Source organism: Leptosomus discolor, chromosome 28 (genome assembly GCF_034619465.1).
Source record: "Leptosomus discolor isolate bLepDis1 chromosome 28, bLepDis1.hap2, whole genome shotgun sequence".
Classification (NCBI taxonomy): Eukaryota; Metazoa; Chordata; class Aves; order Leptosomiformes; family Leptosomidae; genus Leptosomus; species Leptosomus discolor.
Window position 1 is genome coordinate 353,754 of NC_141418.1, and position 17,464 is coordinate 371,217.

General features: G+C 67.1%; 3 protein-coding genes across 3 annotated transcripts in view; all 3 read right to left on the minus strand.

Moving 5' to 3' along the window:
• Positions 1-5,039, minus strand: part of COLGALT1 (collagen beta(1-O)galactosyltransferase 1) — a gene marked incomplete at its 5' end in the record, with an annotated part of 5,333 nt that extends 294 nt beyond the window's left edge. The window contains 9 exon segments of the mRNA XM_086478816.1: positions 23-134; positions 998-1,074; positions 1,252-1,371; positions 2,406-2,610; positions 3,441-3,575; positions 3,668-3,785; positions 4,621-4,731; positions 4,818-4,945; positions 4,947-5,039. Of these exon segments, the coding sequence (XP_086334942.1) occupies positions 23-134; positions 998-1,074; positions 1,252-1,371; positions 2,406-2,610; positions 3,441-3,575; positions 3,668-3,785; positions 4,621-4,731; positions 4,818-4,945; positions 4,947-5,039 (1,099 nt within the window).
• Positions 5,040-5,901: 862 nt separating this feature from the next.
• On the minus strand, positions 5,902-14,286 carry NIBAN3 (niban apoptosis regulator 3). Its single transcript, XM_086478817.1, has 16 exons — positions 14,232-14,286; positions 13,279-13,409; positions 12,863-12,955; positions 12,403-12,534; positions 12,041-12,155; positions 11,232-11,381; positions 11,018-11,133; positions 10,824-10,928; positions 10,296-10,534; positions 9,870-10,197; positions 8,988-9,146; positions 7,750-7,866; positions 7,537-7,644; positions 6,813-6,924; positions 6,392-6,499; positions 5,902-5,972 (listed from the first exon to the last, which is right to left on the minus strand). Exons 1-16 carry the CDS (start codon positions 14,284-14,286, stop codon positions 5,902-5,904), a joined length of 2,139 nt encoding a protein of 712 aa, XP_086334943.1.
• A 1,384-nt stretch (positions 14,287-15,670) lies between these two features.
• On the minus strand, positions 15,671-17,400 carry PGLS (6-phosphogluconolactonase). The gene is made up of 5 exons (XM_086478895.1): positions 17,128-17,400; positions 16,949-17,056; positions 16,738-16,839; positions 16,279-16,419; positions 15,671-16,123 (listed from the first exon to the last, which is right to left on the minus strand). The coding sequence occupies exons 1-5, from the start codon at positions 17,398-17,400 to the stop codon at positions 15,986-15,988; spliced, it is 762 nt and encodes a 253-aa protein (XP_086335021.1). The 3' UTR covers positions 15,671-15,985.
• Positions 17,401-17,464: the final 64 nt, after the last annotated feature.

The window sequence follows — 17,464 nt, forward strand, 5'->3', positions numbered from 1 at the left end:
TCCACCGCCCCCCTCCCGGCACCCACTTTGCCGTCCACCGCCTCCACCAGCTTGCAGGCGATCTCCTGCTCGTGCAGCGTCCGCAGCATCCGCGCCCGCCGGTCCGCCCGGCGCTCCAGGTTGATCAGGAACACCTGGGAAGGGAGGGACCCCCCCCAAAAATCCAGAGGGGAGGGAAAAAAAAAAGACCCCGCCCCAAAACCCAGAATATTGGGACACACACACACACACACACACACACACACACACACACACACAGACGGACACGAGGGACCCAAAACGCAGAAGAGGAGGAAACCCCCTCCCCAGTCCAGAATGGGGGGGGATGGGCACGACCAAACAAAGTCCAGGAAAGACCGGGGAAAACCCCCACAAATTCCAGAAAAAAAAAAAGGGGGGGGAAAACCAAAATTAAAAACCACCCCAAAATTCAGTATATTGGGGGGGAGGGGACCAGCCACAGGGACCTCAAATCCAGGTGAGGAAGAAAAAACCCTAAAATCCAGAAAGAAGGAAAGGACCCACTCCCCAAATCCAGAAGGAAAGGGATAACCCCCCCCCAAATCCAGAAGGAAAGGGATAAACCCCCCCCCTCGATCCAGAAAGAATGGGATAAACCCCTCCAAACCCAGAAGAAAGAGGATACCCCCCTAAATCCAGAAGAAAACGGATACACACACCACCCCCCCCAAATCCAGAAGGCAAGAGATAAACTCGTCTCAAATCCAGAAGAAAAAGGGTGGGAAGGAAACCAAAATCCAGAAAAAAAGGAGAAAACCACCCCAAAACTGGAGGAGGAGACAAAATTCAGAAGAGGAGGAAAAAAAACCCAGATTGAGAATGGGGACGACCCCCCACGATCCAGAGGCAAGGGGGGGGATGGACGCCAAAATCCAGGAGAGAGGAGGGCAAAACCCCACCCCCAAGTCAGCAGAAAAGGGAAAACCACCCCCAAAATCCGGCCGAGAGGGAGCAGAACCCCCCGAGCGCCGCTCACCTCGTCGAAGCCCATCTTGTCGGGGACCTTGGGGGGCACCCAGACGTGCGGGGACGGCTCCGCCGGCGGGTTCTTCACTGCGGGGAGGAGGGAGGGCCCGGCTGGGCGCAGCCACGGCCGCAGCCAAGCCCCGGGGCCGGGGGCCAAGCCGCGGTGCGTCCCCCCGTGTCCCCCCGCCGTGTCCCCCCGTGTCCCCCCCGCCGTGTCCCCCTGTGTCCCCCCGTCGTGTCCCCCCGTGTCCCCCCGCCGCTCACCCATGATCTCCAGCTGGACGTGCAGGAAGCTCTCGGCCTCGTCCCGCAGGGTGCTGTGGGAGCGCAGCGGCACCGGCAGGAACCCGAACACCTCCCGGTTGCAGACAAACATCTGGACTCCTGGAACGAAGCCGGGCTGGAGTTAACGGAGCCGGGCTGGGGCTGGGGTGAAACGGGGCTGAAACTGGAGTTAAGCGGGGCTGAAACTGGAGTCGTTAAACGGGGCTGAAGTCGACAGCAGGTTGAAACTGGAGTTAAATGAGCCTCAGGCTGAAGTTAAGCGGGGCTGGAGCCAAAGTTAAACAAGGCTGAAAGCGAAGTTGAGCAGAGCTGGAGTTAACACTGGGCTGGAGTTAAAAGTTAAGCGGGGCTGAAGCCAACACCGGGCTGAAGCTGAAGTCAAGTGGGGCTAAAACTGGAGTGAAGTTGGGCTGAAGTTAACGCTGGGCTGAAGTTGGAAGTTGAATGAGCCTCAAGTCGAAGTTAAGCTGGGCTGAAGTTGAATTTAAGTGAGGCTGAAGTTCACACTGGGCTGAAGTTAACAGTTAAGTGGGGCTGAAGTTGATGCCAGGCTGAAGCTGAAGTTAAATGAGCCTCAGGCTGAAGCTAAGCGGGGCTGGAGCTGAAGTTAAGCTGGGCTGAAGTTGAATTTAAGTGAGGCTGAAGTTAACACCGGGCTGAAGCTAAAAGTTACGCAGGGCTGAAACGGGAGCTAAGCAAACCTCAGAGCTGAAGTGAATGCTGGGCTGAAGCTGAAGTTAAGTGAGCTCAAGTTAAAGTTAAGCGGGGCTGAAACTGGAATTAAATGAGCCTCAGGCTGAAGTTAAGCGGGGCTGGAGTTAATGCTGGGCTGAAACTGAAGTTAAACAAACCTCAAGTTAAAGTTAAGCGGGGCTGGAGCTAAAGTGAAGCGGGGCTGGAGTTCATGCCAGGCTGAAGCTGGAGTTAAATGAGCCTCAAGCCAAAGTCAGGCGGGGCCGGAGCCAACACCGGGGCTGGAGCCGAAGCCCAACGAGCCTGAAGCTGCCGTCAACGCCAGCCCGAAGCCGAAGCCACCCCCACCCCACGGCCACCGTCACCACCAGCCTCCGGCCGCCGTCGCCACCCCCCAGGCTCGGGTCCCGGCCCGAGGCCCCGGCGCTGCCGACGCTCACCCGCCTGGCGGCAGGAGGAGGCGAAGACGATGATGTCGTCGAAGGCCCAGGTGTAGTCGGGGTGCGGCGGGTAGAAGGCGAGGGCCCGCGCCGCCTCCTTGCGCAGGTCCAGCAGGAAGGTGGAGTGCACCATGGGCACGGCGAAGCAGCCGCGGCGCTCCCGCTTCCGGATCGGCAGGTAGGCCGGGGTCCGCCGGTAGTAACCCTGCGGGCAGGGACTGCCGTGGGACGGGGGGCACGCGGCGGCCGGGGGACCCGGGGCACCCAGGACCTGGAGGACCCGGCACCCAGGGAGGCAGAGGGGACAGTGCCCAGGGGAGCCGGCACCCACGGGACGTGGCACCCAGAGGACACAGTGCCCAGGGGACACTGAGGAGCCGGCACCCACGGGACATGGCACCCAGGGGACATGGAGGACCCAGCACCCACAGGACGTGGCAGTCAGGGGACCTGGCACCCAGGGGACCCAACACCCAAGGGACCCAACACCCAGGGGAACTGGAGGACCTGGCACCCACAGAATAGGGCACCCAAGGGACACAAAGGACCCAGTGCCCAGAGGACACGGAGGAACCAGCACCCATGGGACACGGCACCCAGGGGACCTGGCACCCACGGGACCCAGTGCCCAGAGGACCTGGAGGACCCAGCACCCAGGTACGCAGAGGGGACAGTGCCCAGGGGACCCAGCACCCACGGGACACGGCACCCAGACGACCTGGCACCCAGGGGACCTGAAGGGCCCAGCACCCACAGAACGTGGCACTCAAGGGACATGAAGGACACGGTGCCCAGAGGACCCAGCACCCAGGTGACCCAGTGCCCAAGGGATGTGGCCCCCAAAGGACGTGGCCCCCAGAGGACCTGGAGGGTGCAGCACCCGGAGAACGTGGCACCCAAGGGACCCGAAACCCGCAGGACCTGGCACCCAGGGGACGCAGAGGACGCGGTGCCCGGAGGACCCAGCACCCAGAAGACACGACGCCCACGGGACGCGGGACCCAGGGGGCGCGGCGCCCACCCCCCCGCCCTCACCTGCGCCGTCATCCCGCACCAGAAGTTGGAGTAGGCGGCGCGCGAGTCCAGCATGGGGGCCACCACCGTCTTGTTCTCCGCCATCAGCAGCCCCAGCGTGTCGGGGTTCGTCAGGACGTTGTCGGCGTCCAGGAACTGCCCGACGGCACCGTCAGCCCCCGAAGCGGCCGCCGCGGGGCCGTGTCCCCCCGTGGGTCCCCCCGTGGGTCCCCCCCGTGCCCCCTCACCAGCAGGTAGTCGGCCCAGATGGCGCGGGCGGACTCCAGCGCCGCCTGACGCAGCTTCATCACGTGCTCGTAGCGGGACGGGGACCAGTGCTTGGGGCCCTCCTCGTCGGGGTATGAACTGGGGAGTGGAGGGGGGGGCCCTGCTGCCCTCCTGCCCCGAGAGCCGCTCCCCCCCCCCCCCATCCCCAGCACCCCACCCAGCCGCTCTGTGGGGACCCCCCTCTGAGACTGGGCACCTCCCGCCCATGGGGATCTCCCTGGACTGTGGCACCCACAGGGGACACCCCCCCCCCTAAACCACAGCATGTACAACCTACAGGGACCCCCTCAGGGTGGGGACACGCAGCCCACAGACATCCACCCCACCACCCCCACCCCAAAACTGGGAACCCACAGCCCATGGGGACCCCCCCCAGGCCTGGGACATCCCTCAGGGTGGGCACCCACAGCTCATAGAACCCCTCAAACTTGGGCACCCGCAAGCTACAGACAACCCACCCCCCCCCAAAACTGGGCACCCACAACCCATGAGGACCCCCCTTAAGGGGGGCACCCACAACTCATAGACCCCCCTCAACCTACAGACAACCCCCCCCCCCAAAACTGGGCACGCACAACCTACAGGGAACCCCCTTAGAGTGGGGGCCCACAGATCCCCAAACCGCGCCACCCACAACCTACAGACACACCCTCTCCCCCCGAAATCGAGTACCCTCAGTCCACGGGGACCTTCCTTCGGGTGGGCACCCACAGACTCCCCCAAACTTGGGCACACACACTCCCCCCCCCCCCCCTCCCAAAACCTGGGCACTCCCAACCTACGGACGACTCCCCCCCCCCCGCCCCACCGGGCATCCCGAGCGCACGGGACCCCCTTGAACCTGGGCACCCGCTGTCCCCGGGGCTCCCCCGAGCCCCCCCGCTCGGTTCCGACCCCCCCCCCCCCAACTCACCGCGGCTCCTCCGCCGGCCGCCACTCCACGCGGTGGTAGAGCCCCCGCACCCGCCCCAGCCACTCCCGCAGCAGCGCCGTCGTGTTGTCCGCGTTGTGATCCGTCGCCACCCTGCGTGGGCACGGCCGTCAGCCCCGCCGGTACCCCCCGGTACCCCCCTCCCCTCCCCTCCCCTCCCGGTGCCCCCCCCGCCCCACCAGAGCGCCGTCCGCTCCTTGGGGTGCCGCAGCCGCTCCAGCGCCCCCAGCGCGGCGGGCAGCGCGTGGGCCGCGTTCCGCGCCAGCAGCGCCACCGCCACCCGCGGCGGCCGCAGCGGCGACTCGGGGGCTCCAGCGCTCCTCGGGGAAGTACCCGCCCGCCGGGACCGGCCCCAGCCCCAGCCCCGGCCCCGAGCCCGGCCCCGGCCCCGGCCCCGCCGCCAGCGCCAGCAGCAGCAGCGGCCACGGCCGCCCCGCCGCCATGCTGGGCCGCCGCCGCTCCCGCCCGCCCCGCGCGCCGCGCCACGCCCCCGCGGCCGCCCGCACGGCCCTCTATGGCCGGGCGCCGCCGCGGCCACGCCCCCCGCCGCCGCCACGCCCCCCGCCGCCGCCTGGCACCGCCCCCCCCCCGCCCGGAGGCCACGCCCCCGCCGCCAGCTCCCTCTGCCCCCCCCACCTCCCTCTCCCCCCCCGCTCCTCCAGACCCAGACCTCCCCCTGCCCCCCCCCCCGCCCCCCGTCCCTCTCCCCCCCCCCCCCAGACCCAGACCTCCCCCTGCCCCACTTCCCCCCTTCTCCCCCCACCTCCAGCTCCTGCTCTCACCCTTCCCCGCCCCTCTCCTCCCTCTCCCCCTGCCCCATCTCCCCTTCCCCCTGCTGCCCCCCTGCCCCATCTCCCCCTCCTCTGCCCTTCTCCTCCCTCCCCATCTCCCCCCTCCCCCCCCCCCCGCCTGTTCCCCTGTCCCACCTCCCCCCTCTCCCCCTGCCCCATCTCCCCCTCCCCCCTGCTGTCCCCCCTGCCCCCTCTCCCCCCCCACTCCCTCTCCTCTGCTCCCCCCCCTCCATCCCAGCTCCTCCCCATCCCTTCGCCCTTCCCCTCCCCCCCCATCTCTACACTCCCCCCCCCCCCCCCAATCTCCCTCCCCCCCCAGACACACTCCACACACGTGTTGGCCATTTCCAATCGCTCCCTTCTTCACCCTCGATCCCCTCCCCCCCCGGCCCCACACTGACCCCCGGGGGTCACCACCCGAAGCGGGGGTCACACCCGGGGGGTCCACACCAAGGATAGGCAGGGGGGGTCCTCAGCCCATCTCCTCGTAGAGCAGCTCCTCGGCGCTGGGGGTGGGGCTGTCCCGGCCCGAGGCCTCCAGCGCTGGAACGGGGAACAGGGGTCACCCCGCGCCCCCCACATCGCCCCTTCGAGGGGTTTGGCCTCCAACGTGCCACTTCCAAGTATTTTTGACCTTCAAAGTGTCACTTTCAAGTCTTTTACCTCCAAAATTTCCAGTATTTCACCTTCAAAATTCTGCTTTCAGGCATTTTTACCTTCAAGATTTCACACTTCCAAGTATTTTTACCTTCAAAACGTCACTCTTGGGTGTTTAACCTCCAAAATTTCAACTATTTTTACCTTCGAAACGTCACTCTCGGGTCTTTAACCTCCAAAATTTCAACTATTTTTACCTTCAAAACGTCACTTTCGGGTCTTTAACCTCCAAAATTCCACTTCCAAGCAAAATTTTCAACTAAGATTCTCCCCGTTTGCCTTCCAAGCGAGCGACACAGACCCACCTCGGCCTGGTTTCACCCCGTTTTCACGCTCGGCCGGTGGAAAACCATCGGTTTCCGACTGTTTCAGACGTGGGCAAAGCGCCACCGCCGCCGCCCGCCCCCCTCGTACTCCCAGGGGGACACCGAGGCCGCCCCCGCATCCCCCCGCCCGTGAAAGCCCCCCCTGTTCGGCGCGGGGACCCCTCCCGTGACGTCACGCCTGGAGAATGAGGCGGTTTTTCCCTGGTTTTGGCCAGCGGGAGCTGCGGAGGCTCCAGCCAGCGAGGGGGAGGGAGCGGGGGCGACGTCTGGGCCGAGGCTGGACTGTGGGAATGGCGGGTGAAGGGCTGAAACCCCCCACCCAGAGCCCGGCAGGGGGGACCCGGGCGACCGGGAGCGTTTTGGGGGGGGGGACGCTCCTGCCCAAGGCTGCGGCCCTCACCTCCGCCGACGGCCCGCAGCAGCACGGCCCCCACGGCCTCCTCGTACACGTTCTCGGGGTTCACGATGCCGCTGCAGTCGGCGAACACGAGGGTCTCGTACTGCGGCAGCTCCTGCCCGGGGGGGGGAGGGGGGGGGAGAGCGGGGCCGCGTCAGCACTGGGGGTCCCGGCGAGGCGGGAGGCTGCCAAACCAGCACCCGGGGGGGGGGGGTGGGGAAAACGGAGGGGAATGGGGTGAGGGTCCCCCCAAAACAAATCGGGGAGTCTCCAGCAGCGCCCTCGGATCCCGCTTGCCCCGTGGCGGAGCGCCCGTCCCCTCCAACGACACCCCCGGGGAGCGCCGGGGTCCAGGCGGCGTTGGGCACGGCGAAGGGAAGGCGTTAAAAATAAATGAATAAATAAATAAAGGGGGATAAAATAAAAATAAAGGAGAACGTTCTGGGAAAACAGCTGCGAGGGACGGTCCCACCCAGGGCGGCGCGGAACAGAGCGGGACTTGTGTCCGTCCGGAGGCGGCTTTCGGACGCCGGCGAGGAGAGGGCTGCGGGCTGGCAGCCGCCGCCGCCGCCGCCGCGCGGATTAAAAGCTCTTTTCTCTGCGGAGAGACGCTCGCCGAGCGCCAGGACGGGCAGGGGAGGAGCCGCTTTTTCTTGCCGAACTGAAACCCGCTTGTTTTGAGCCCGTTCCCCCGCCCGCCAAAGCCCCGGCCCCGGCCCGGCCGTACCAGTTTACACCCAGACTCCAAGTGCTCGAGCAGAAAAGGGAGGAAAATCCGGACCAGCCACTCCCGAGCGAAGCGCTGCCGGACAGAGCCGCTGTCGTGATCGAACTTCTGCAAGTCAGGTCGGAAGGGGGATCGGTCCCGTCGCGACAGCCCCGCGGAGCCGGGGGGAGGGGGGCAAGGCCGCGCCGGGGGCGGCTCAGCCCCCCACCTCACCTTCAGCACCCGCTCCTTGACCCTCCCCAGTGCCTGGGCGAGCGGGCGGCGGGCGGGCGCCCGGGCGAGGTGCTGCTGCGAGAGCTGCTGGAAGGTGTGCGCGGCGTCCCGCATCAGCTGCCGGAGAAACCCGCCCTGAGCACCCACCGGGCAGGCGGGACTGGGCCCCGCATCTCCCCCCAGCCCCGCTGCCAGCGCCTTCCTCCTCGGCAGGCCGACTCGTGGGGTTTGGGGTTTTTTAGAGAGAACGTCCTCAGAGCTGAGCTTCGCGCCTCCTGGGAGGCGACGGAGCGCGAGGCGGGGAGCGAGGGGCCGCTCGCACTGGCTCAGCCCTTAAGGTCCAAGTGTCGCCGTCTTGAGCCTTAGTGCCTCATCTCGAGCCTTAATCGCTCGTTCCTTGGTGTCCCGAGCCTTAAAGCCTCCAGCCTTAGTGTCTCAAACCTCAATGTCTTGTCCCTTAAAGTCCTGAGTCTCACTGGCTCACCCCCCAAGGTCCAAGCCTTAATGTCTCGACCCTCAGTGTCTCAAGCCTTAATGTCTTGAGTTTCATTATCTCATCCCTTAAGGTCCAACTCTCACTGTCTCGAGCCTTAATCGCTCGTTCCTTAAAGTCCCGAGCCTTAAAGTCTCCAGCCTTAGTGTCTCATCTTGAGCCTTAGTGTCTCGAGCCTTAATGTCCCGTCCCACTGTCTCATCCCCTAAGGTCCAAGCCTTACTGTTCTTGAGCCTTAATAGCTCATTCCTTAGAATCTTGAGCCTTAGTGCCTCATCTCGAGCCTTAATAGCTCATTCCTTAATGTCCCGAGCCTTAAAGTCTTGACCCTCAGTGTCTCAAGCCTTAATGTCTTGAGATCCACTGTCTCATCCCTTAAGGTCCAGCTCTTACTGTCTCGAGCCTTAATCGCTCGTTCCTTAAAGTCCCAAGCCTTAAAGTCTCCAGCCTTAGTGTCTCGTCCCTTAAACTCCTGAGTCTCACTAGCTCATCCCTTAAGGTCCAAGCCTTACTCTCACAAGCCTTAATAGCTCATTCCTTAAAGTCTCGAGCCTTAGTGTCTCATCTCGAGCCTTAATATGTCGTTCCTTAATGCCTCGTGCCTTAAAGTCTCGAGCCTTAGTGTCTCAAGCCTTAATGTCTCATCCCTTAAACTCCTGAGTCTCACTGGCTCACCCCCCAAGGTCCCAGCCTTTCTGTCTCGAGCCCTAACCGCTCGCTCAGCCGTTCAGCCGTCACCACCCACTTGCTGCAGGAGGTTCTGCGCGCCCAGGATCAGGCCCGTCACGCCGCGGAACCCAAACCGCTCCTCCAGCCCCCGCAGGCTTTCGCGGTACAGGGCGGCCTCCTCGTAGCACGGCTGCATCGCCTCGGGCTGCCAGGGCGCGCTGCCCAGCGCCAGGAGCTGCGTCAGAGGGGCGGCAAGTCGCTCGGGCGGCACGCGGCGCCCCCTCCCCTCGGCACCCCTACCCCTCGGCACCCCCTTCCCTCGGCACCCCCTGCCCTCGGCACCCCCTCCCCTCGGCACCCCATTCCCTCGGCAACCCCTTCCCTCGGCAACCCCTCCCCTCGGCACCCCCTCCCCTCGGCATCCCCTCCCCTCGGCACCCCCTCCCCTCGGCACCCCCTCCCCTCGGCACCCCCTCCCCTCGGCACCCCCTCCCCTCGGCGCCCCCTCCCCTCGGCACCCCCTCCCCTCGGCATCCCCTCCCCTCGGCACCCCCTCCCCTCGGCACCCCCTCCCCTCGGCACCCCGTTCCCTTGGCACCCCGTTCCCTCGGCGCCCCCTCCCCTCAGCACCAAGTTCCCTCGGCACCCCACTCCCTTGGCACCCCCTCCCCTCGGCACTCCCTCCCCCTCCCTTCACGGAGCATCTGCTCCCCGGCTCCGCTCCCCCCGCTCTCTCCGTGTCCCCCCAGGAACCAGCAGCACGTGCCCGGGGCAGGCGCGGGAGCAGGAACCGCCCTGCGACGTCCCCCCCCGAGAGACTCGACGCTTTGACAAAGCTCAACCCCGCCGGGCTCCGGCGCCGATTCCCACGAGCTGCCGCCGCCCCGGGAACCGGCCCCGCACCCACGACGGCCGCGGCGGGGCTGGAAGGGAGCGGCCGCCTCCACCGCCCCGGTACCTCTTTCTGCAGGACGGCCCCGGGGCAGCTCCGGACGCGCTCGATCATCTCGTCGACCCTCCGGGCGAAGAGCGAGCGAACCGCCGCGAGGCCGGCGCCGAGGGGACGCACCAGCTCCTCCACGGCGGACCCCAGGTGAGGCTCCACGGCCCGGCCGCACCACGACTCCGCCGGGCCCCGCACCACGGCTGCCGAGAGCGGCAGCTGCGGGTTGCCCGACGGACCGGGCCGGGCCGGGCCGCGCTTCCCGGGGCAGCACCGCGCCAGCGGGGCTGAGGTTTGGGCAGCAAACGCCCCTCCAGACCCACCCCCCTTCCCCACACCCCGACTGGCTGCAGCCGCTGGTTCCCAACACCGAGCTGCCCACGCGGCGCTTCACCAACCGAGGCTGCAGCTTCCATGGGCAAATCCATGGGCAAATTTCACGGATTTGTCCAGTTGTTGGGTTTGGTTTTTTTTGAACCTGCCTCTTTTTTGCCTCTTATCCCCCCGAGTGGCCAACCTTGGAGCCTGCCGGCGATCTGCTCCTTCAGGGTCAGCATCTGATCCAGGTCGGGGCGAATCTTCTTCTCCAGCTCCACCCGAAGCCTTTCCTTCTCCTCCTGAAAAGCTTCGAACTCCCTGGAGATTTCGCTGAGGATCAGGGCGTAAACCTCCTGGAGAAACTGGGGGCAGGGCGGGGGTGGTGGTAAGGAGGGGGTGAATCAGAGTAAAGGAGAGGCAAGAGGCACAAAATTTGGGGTCACAACCGTTTCCCAGGCAGCTCCTGGGCTCACCACCCGACCGAACCCACCTCTCGCCCTAAAACTCTTCGCTTCGCTTCACCCGACCCAAACACCACGTAATTCCCTCACCCCTCTCCGTGACACCCGTCCCCGGGACCAGCCGCACCCCAACGCTCCCCAGTTCCCGCTCCGGGGGGGAGGCGCCGCCGGTGCCACCCCGGGCCCTCACCTGCAGCCAGAGCTGCCGCCGCCTCCGCCCTGACCCTCCGATGCTGGGGAGCACCCGGGAGCGCAGCACCGGCAGCAAATCCTCCATCAGGACGTTCCCCAGCACCTAAACGAGCCCAAAGCGAGCGGCTGAACCCCCCCCCCGGAGCGACACCCCCTCGATGGGAAGGCCCCGGTCCCCAGCGCTTTCCCGACCTCGGATTCCGGCCCCAGGAGCAGATCCCCGGCCCCGTAGCGGCCTCGCTCCTGCCGGTAGAACCGCACGGCCTCGAGGAACGCCTCCGCTTCCAGCGAGTCGCTCCTCTGCAGCTCTGAGGGAACAAAAAAGGACGAGTCAATCCCGGCGATGCCGAACCGAGCGGTTCCCCCCCGGACCGGGGGTTCCTCCGGGGCGCCCCGGCCGCCTCACCCGTGCTGCGGTAGCGGACGCCGTCCCGGAGAGCCGCCTTCCAGGCCCGCCGCGACCCCGCCGAGGCGGCGCAGAAGCAGAAGTGCCTCCGGAAGGGATGGCAGAGGAAAAACAGAAACTCTCCCGGCGCCTCGGCCAAGGGGCTGCCACCTGGGGGGGCGGGGGGGGGGGGAAGGAGAGGGCGGGAAGCACAAGCGGCGCCGCTTCAGCGCCAGCGGTTCGTGCCGAGGGCGACCCGGGAAAGCCGGGCTCGCCTCCCAGCCGGCGTCTGCCGCAGGCGGGGAAGGTCCCAACGCCACGGAGGTTTTTATTTTCAGCGGCGCTGCCCAGTTTAAAACCCCAGGGCGAGTCCCAGCGCCCGCGGGCAGAGCTGAGCTCTCCCACGGCAGGCGGCTCCCGAGGAGAGCGCAGGGAAAACCCCTGGAAAGGAATTCCAGGCTCTGGCAAAGCTTCTCCGCAGCTGCTGCTGGTTTCGGGCCGCTGGGGTTGAGCATTTCGGCTCCCAGCTGGCGGAGCGAGGGCGGGGAGGCCGCCGGGGGAGGCCAGGGGTGCGGGGGGACGAGGGCAACCACGGATCAAGCGGCGCGAGGGCTCGAGAGCACCGAGCCCGGGCGACGCCGCAAGTTCAGCCCCGGGGGTCGCGGCTCTGCCGACACGTACGGGCATTTCTCGGGTGTCTTTTGGCACGAGGTCTCTCGGCCGGACACGGCTTCGCCTCGTCCTCCCCCGTCACGCTCCGGGGTGCTGAACCGGGCCCCGCTCGCGGCTCGGCCGCCACCGACAGAACTGCCAACGCGCCGCGGAATCACCTGCGAGCCCCGGGCACAGGGCGCCGAGCCACTCGGCGTATTCGCCGGGCGAAGAGAGCAGCAGGTAGCCGGAGAGAGCGGCCGAGCCGCTGGGCTCGCAGCCCGTCCGCAGGGCCTGGGAGAGGGACCGGCGGGCGGGTGGTCAGCGAGGGTCCCGACCAGAGAAGCCCAACGCGACGCAGCCCATCGAGGCGGATTTGAAGGGAACGGGAACGTCTCGGCGCCGGATTCCCCGGGCGAGCGCAATCCCGGTTCAGCTTCTACGCGCCCGTGCGCGGCGGCGGCCTGCGGGGGCCGCCCTGAGCGGGTTTCACGGGGTGCGGCCACGAAACCCCCCGATTTCTCATCAGGAGCACGTTTACCTCCTCGCTGTCGAACCACCGCAGGGTACCGTCTCCGAGCAGGACGACGTAGCTCTCCTGCCAGCTGCGGGAATCGCCGTCGTAGCGGGAGAGCGACCCGTCGTGCAGTGCGGCGTCGGGCGGCCCCCGGAGCTGAGGACACACGAGAAGAGCCCGAGAACCTCAGCGAAGGCGACAGCGTCACAGCCAGACCCCGTCGCCTGGTGGGCAGCCGGGCTGGGAGCGGGATGGCCGAGACCTTTTGCCGCCGGTTGGAGAAGCCACGGCGCGAGGCAGCCGGGCACGGCCACCCCGCGGCGACGAGCGGCACAGAGCGAGCCACAAACCCGTGTCGCCGCCCCCTGCGGGGCTCTGAGGGTCTCTGGCACCGAGTCGTGAGCCTGAGCCCCGGCTGTCCATCCCACCTTCTCCTCTCTTCCAAAACACGCTCCTAAATATTCACTTCTAAGCCACAACAGACCCAATTTTCCCTCGTAACGGGCCGCTGCTCTGCACAACGTTCAACTACGCAACGAAGCTGCAACGAAACGGCCTCGCGATGCCTAGAGGGGGTCTGTGACGGGGAGAATCATCTCAGCGGGGGCTGCTGCGACAGGGCAAGGGGTAATTCGTGGGTTTGGGCTAAAAGAGGGGAGATTCAGAGCGGGTCTAAGGCAGAAATCGGTTACGTGGAGGGTGGCGAGACCCCGGCACCGGCTGCCCGGGAGCGGTGGTGGGTGCCGCGTCCCTGGGAAGGTTCGAGGCCGGGGGTGGGGGGCTCTGAGCAGCCCGGGCGGGGCGGGGACGTCCCCGCTGGTGGCAGAGGTTGGATGGGACGAGCTCTGCTGCGGGTCCCCGGGGACAGCAGCCCCGTGGTTCCCCGCGGAGGCGGCTCACCTCGCTCGGCAGCAGCTGCAGGGCCGGTTTCCCCCGGAGCTCCAGCTCCCCCGAGAGCCGCCTCAGAAGGGCCGTCGCCAGCTGCCGCCGGTAATGGGGCACGAAGCTCCTCACGGCGGCGTCCGCGCGACCTGCGGGCAGAGCGGGACCGGCGCCGGGCTGGGGGGGACCCTCCCAAAACCCCGCTCCCGGTTTTGACCGGCGGTTTTCCCTCTCCTCTAAGAGCAGCAGCCGAGCGCCGAGGCACGAAGCCGGGGGACAAAGAGCTGCGGCTTTTCCCTTCTTGCCCTTGTCACCAGACCCGCTCCCAAACCCCGGGAACGCGGCCTGGTCCGACAGGGACGGGAAACGGCCGCGGGGCTGACACCCCCCAGAACCACAAAAAAAGCCGGCGGCTGGAGAGGGAAACGAGGGGGCAGCTTCACCGAGAGCAGCTCGTCAGACGTGTCACCCCCGGCGAGCGCAGAATGGGACGATAAAGGCCCAGCCGGAGGCTCTGGGGGCGTCCGGGCACGCGGCTGAAGGGGCAGGAGGCGGCGGGGAGGGCAGCGAGCCGACGGCCTGAGGCCGAGGCCCCCACCCGAAGGGGAAGGCACCGGAGGAGGGGGCTCGCAGCCTCGTTTCGCACAGTCGCTCTTTTTGAGTCCGACTAACGCCCCAAAACCAACGGCCACGCTCCCTTCCGCGCCCCGCGAAGCCCAAACGGGAGCTCAGCGAGCGCTGAGCCGACGCGGGGGGTGCAGGAGGGTCACACCACGGCAGCCTGCCCCAACCGGGACTGAGATCCCGCCCCAACCGGGACTGAGATCCCGCCCCAACCGGGACTGAGATCCCGCCCCAACCGGGACTGAGATCCTGCCCCAACCGGGACTGAGATCCCGCCCCAACTGGGATTTAGGGGTGCGTCCCCCCCCCAAAAACCAGCCAGGGAGGCAGCAGGAGTCGTTTCTCACCTCTCAGGTACCGGCGCTGCCGCCCGTTCAGGGGGCTCGAGCACCTTCCTCCCATCTTCGGCCTCGGCGCGCTCGCTGCCGGCGGGGCTCCGGGGTGGGGACGCGCCGCCTTCCCGCTCCTCCGCTTCGCTCCGGTCCAGATCATCGGCTCGTGAATATTCAAACCAAGTTTCATAGCGCTATGCCGGCCCCCCCCCCCGCCCCCGCTCACAAAATAACCCTGAAGGGGGCAGCGGCCCCTCTGCCACTTCCCACCAGTTCCCCCTCCCCCCAGTTTCAGGCGCTAAAACGGCACCGATTCGGTTCCCGATTTATTTCTGAGACCGGCCCCACCCCCGCTCAGGGGGTCCTGCCGCGGGACGGCGCCACCGCAGCCCCTTCGCTCGCCCCCGCCCGCTACTTCCACCCTAGAAATAACGGCTCGTTACCGTTAATTAGCACAGAACTATTCCCAACGACGCAACTCCGCCCACTCCACCCCCCCCTCTCGCCACCAGTTGCCCCCCAACGGCGAGGGACTGGGGAAGGCCGCAGCAGCGCCCCGGGGGGCGGGCGGATTTTCCGGCGTTATTTCCCCCGCGGCGCCCTGCACCTGCTCGGGCCCCCCCGCCCCAAACCGGCCGCTGCCCCCGCGGCGGGTCGCGGTGTCCCGCGGGACGCGGCGCCAGGGGAAGCCCCGAGCAGGAGCTGCCGGCGCTGGCAGCGGCCCCCGGCCGGTCAAAAACCCCAAATATTTTTCACACAAGGAAACCAACGGGGATAGTTTGGAAAAGGCCACGGAAGCGGATGGAAAAAGGTTTTGGAATCGCTGGAGGGACAATGGCGCCGCTGCAGGTTCCCACAGCCGCGGCACAAGGGCCGGACGCGGGAAAATCCACCACCGGGCGCTTCCGGACCGACGTTTGCCAAAACCACCTCGTTCCAACCCATCTCTCGTGTCCTTTGTCAGATGGAAGGAGGGGAACGGTGTGACTTTAAGCATTATTTTAAATTTGCTTTAGCTTTTGAGTTTCAAAGCCGCGTTTTTAAGGCGCAGCGCCCAGCGGTCGGGCAGGGATTCGTCACGCTCACGTTTAACTCACAAATCCCGACGCTTTCCCTCTGGATCTCCTCGAAACCGACCCCGGCAGCAGCCACCGAGCAGCCCCGCCGCGCCGCTCCCGCCGGCACCGACACGCACCCCCAGGAAGGCGACGCCAGGGGCGACCGCGGAGGCCAGGGACAAACCAGAACCCGGGGGTTTGGCTGAACCGGCGCCCGCGGGTGCGGGAAAACGGGCAGCAAGGAGGCACCGACGCCAAACTCCGGGCGAGGCCGAACGCCAGGATCGACAGCGACAAACCAGCGAGGGAACCCGAGCGCCGCCAGCCCAGGCGCCGCCGACACCCCGCGGCCCCTCGCTGACGGAAGACGCGGCCGGGCAGAACGAGCACCGGGAGCACGAGGGGCGAAACCGGCCCTTTAATATCGCAGCGACCAGAACGAACTGTGGGCGACCCCGACCCGGCGCCCGCCGAACCGGGGGGATCGTTACCGTGAAATTCGCGCTCGGCAAAGCACCGTTTGGTCCAGAAAAAGGTGGGGAAACCCCAAAAAAAACACGTTTTGTGCCACCACAGGACCGTTACAGTGAAATTCACGCTCGGCAAAGCGCCGTTTGGTCCAGAAAAAGGGGGGAAAACCCCCAAAAAAGCAGGTTTTGTGCCACCACAGAGCGCTACGGCCCGGTGAGCCCCGCTGGCGGCGCCGGGGCTCTACAGGATGGAATGTTTCTCGACGGGGCCAGTCAGCTCCTGCGCTGCCGCCTCGTCCAGGAACCAGCGGAGCTGCCCGGAGCGGGGCCGGACGCGAGCGGCGGGAAGGGGGTTTTCCTCATCACCTTCCAAAATGCGCTGTCGGGAGAGAGGGAGCGGGGCCTCAGGCAGGGAAAGGGAACCGCAAACCGCCCCCAAAACGCCTCCGGGGGTGGACTGAGGCCTCGCGAGCGCCCCTTCCCCCCCAGAATCCCCCCTGGATTTTTGGGAAGAGGAACACTTTGGGGCCAAACCTTTATAACGGCGGCTTTGCCCTCCCCCGTCGCCACGAAGGCGACCATCCGCGCGGCGTTCAGCACGGGCAGGGTTAACGTGATTCGCTCCGGCGGCGGCTTCGGGGAGTCGGTGATGGCAGCAACTATTTTCTCTTTCTCCTACCAGAGCGGAAAGACCGTGAAAAGAGGGAAACCAACCCCGAAGGAGGGAAGTGATCCAGGCTCTGACCGTAGACGGAGTGACGGAGGGTCTTTGGCCCTTCCCCTTCTCCACCCGAGCCAGGATCCTCTTTTTTTGCTGCCCCCCAAACCCGGGGAAACCAGCAGGGGGACGAGCCAACCCCAGCAGTTTGCTTCTCCCCCACACCTCCGCACTCTCTGTTAAAACCACGCCAGGAGCTGCCGCACGGACGCCGTTTGCGCGTCACCCCGGGGGGAACAACGGCACCCCACGGACACTCGTAGGGCCGAGCTCACCTGGAGCAGGGGGTGGCCGGGGAAAAGGGAGCAAGTATGTCCGTCCGGCCCGACCCCCAGCACCAGCAAGTCGAAGACGGGCACGTCCTCGCCCGGGAAAGCCTGCGGGGAGAACGGGAGATGGAGCCGCGATGGGGGAGACCCGCTCCGCCCGCCGACCCCCAGCTCCCCCCCGACCTCCGGCTCCTCCCCGACCCCCCAGGGCCGGTACCTGGCGGAGCTGCTCGGCGTAGTCGGCGGCGGCGGCGGCGGGGGGCAGCCCGGGGGTGAGGGCCAGCACCCGCGGCCCGGGGCCGGGCAGCCGCGGCAGCAGCTGGGCCTGCGGAGAGGGGGCGGCAGGCGGTCAGGGCCGGCCCGGCGGCGAGGCTCCGCCGCCCCGGTCCCGCTCACCTTGTAGGCCCCGGCGGTGCTGTCCGGGTGCTCGGGCGGCACCAGCCGCTCGTCGCAGAAGGCCACCAGCCAGCGGGGCGGCGCGGCGGGGGCGGCGGCGAGCGCGGGGGGCAGGTCCCTGGCCAGGATCCCCACCAAGCTCCCTCCCGAGAGACCCAGCGAGAAGCTCCCGCCGGCCCCCGCCGCCCGCTCGGCCACCAGCTGCGCCAGGGCCGGGCCCAGCTCCTGCGGGGACGGGAACACCGAGACGCGGCGGGACGCGGCGCCCGCCATGGCAGCGGCGGCTACTGCCGGAAGCGGCGCGCCGGAAGTGACGCGCCCTGCGCGCCGCGCTGTT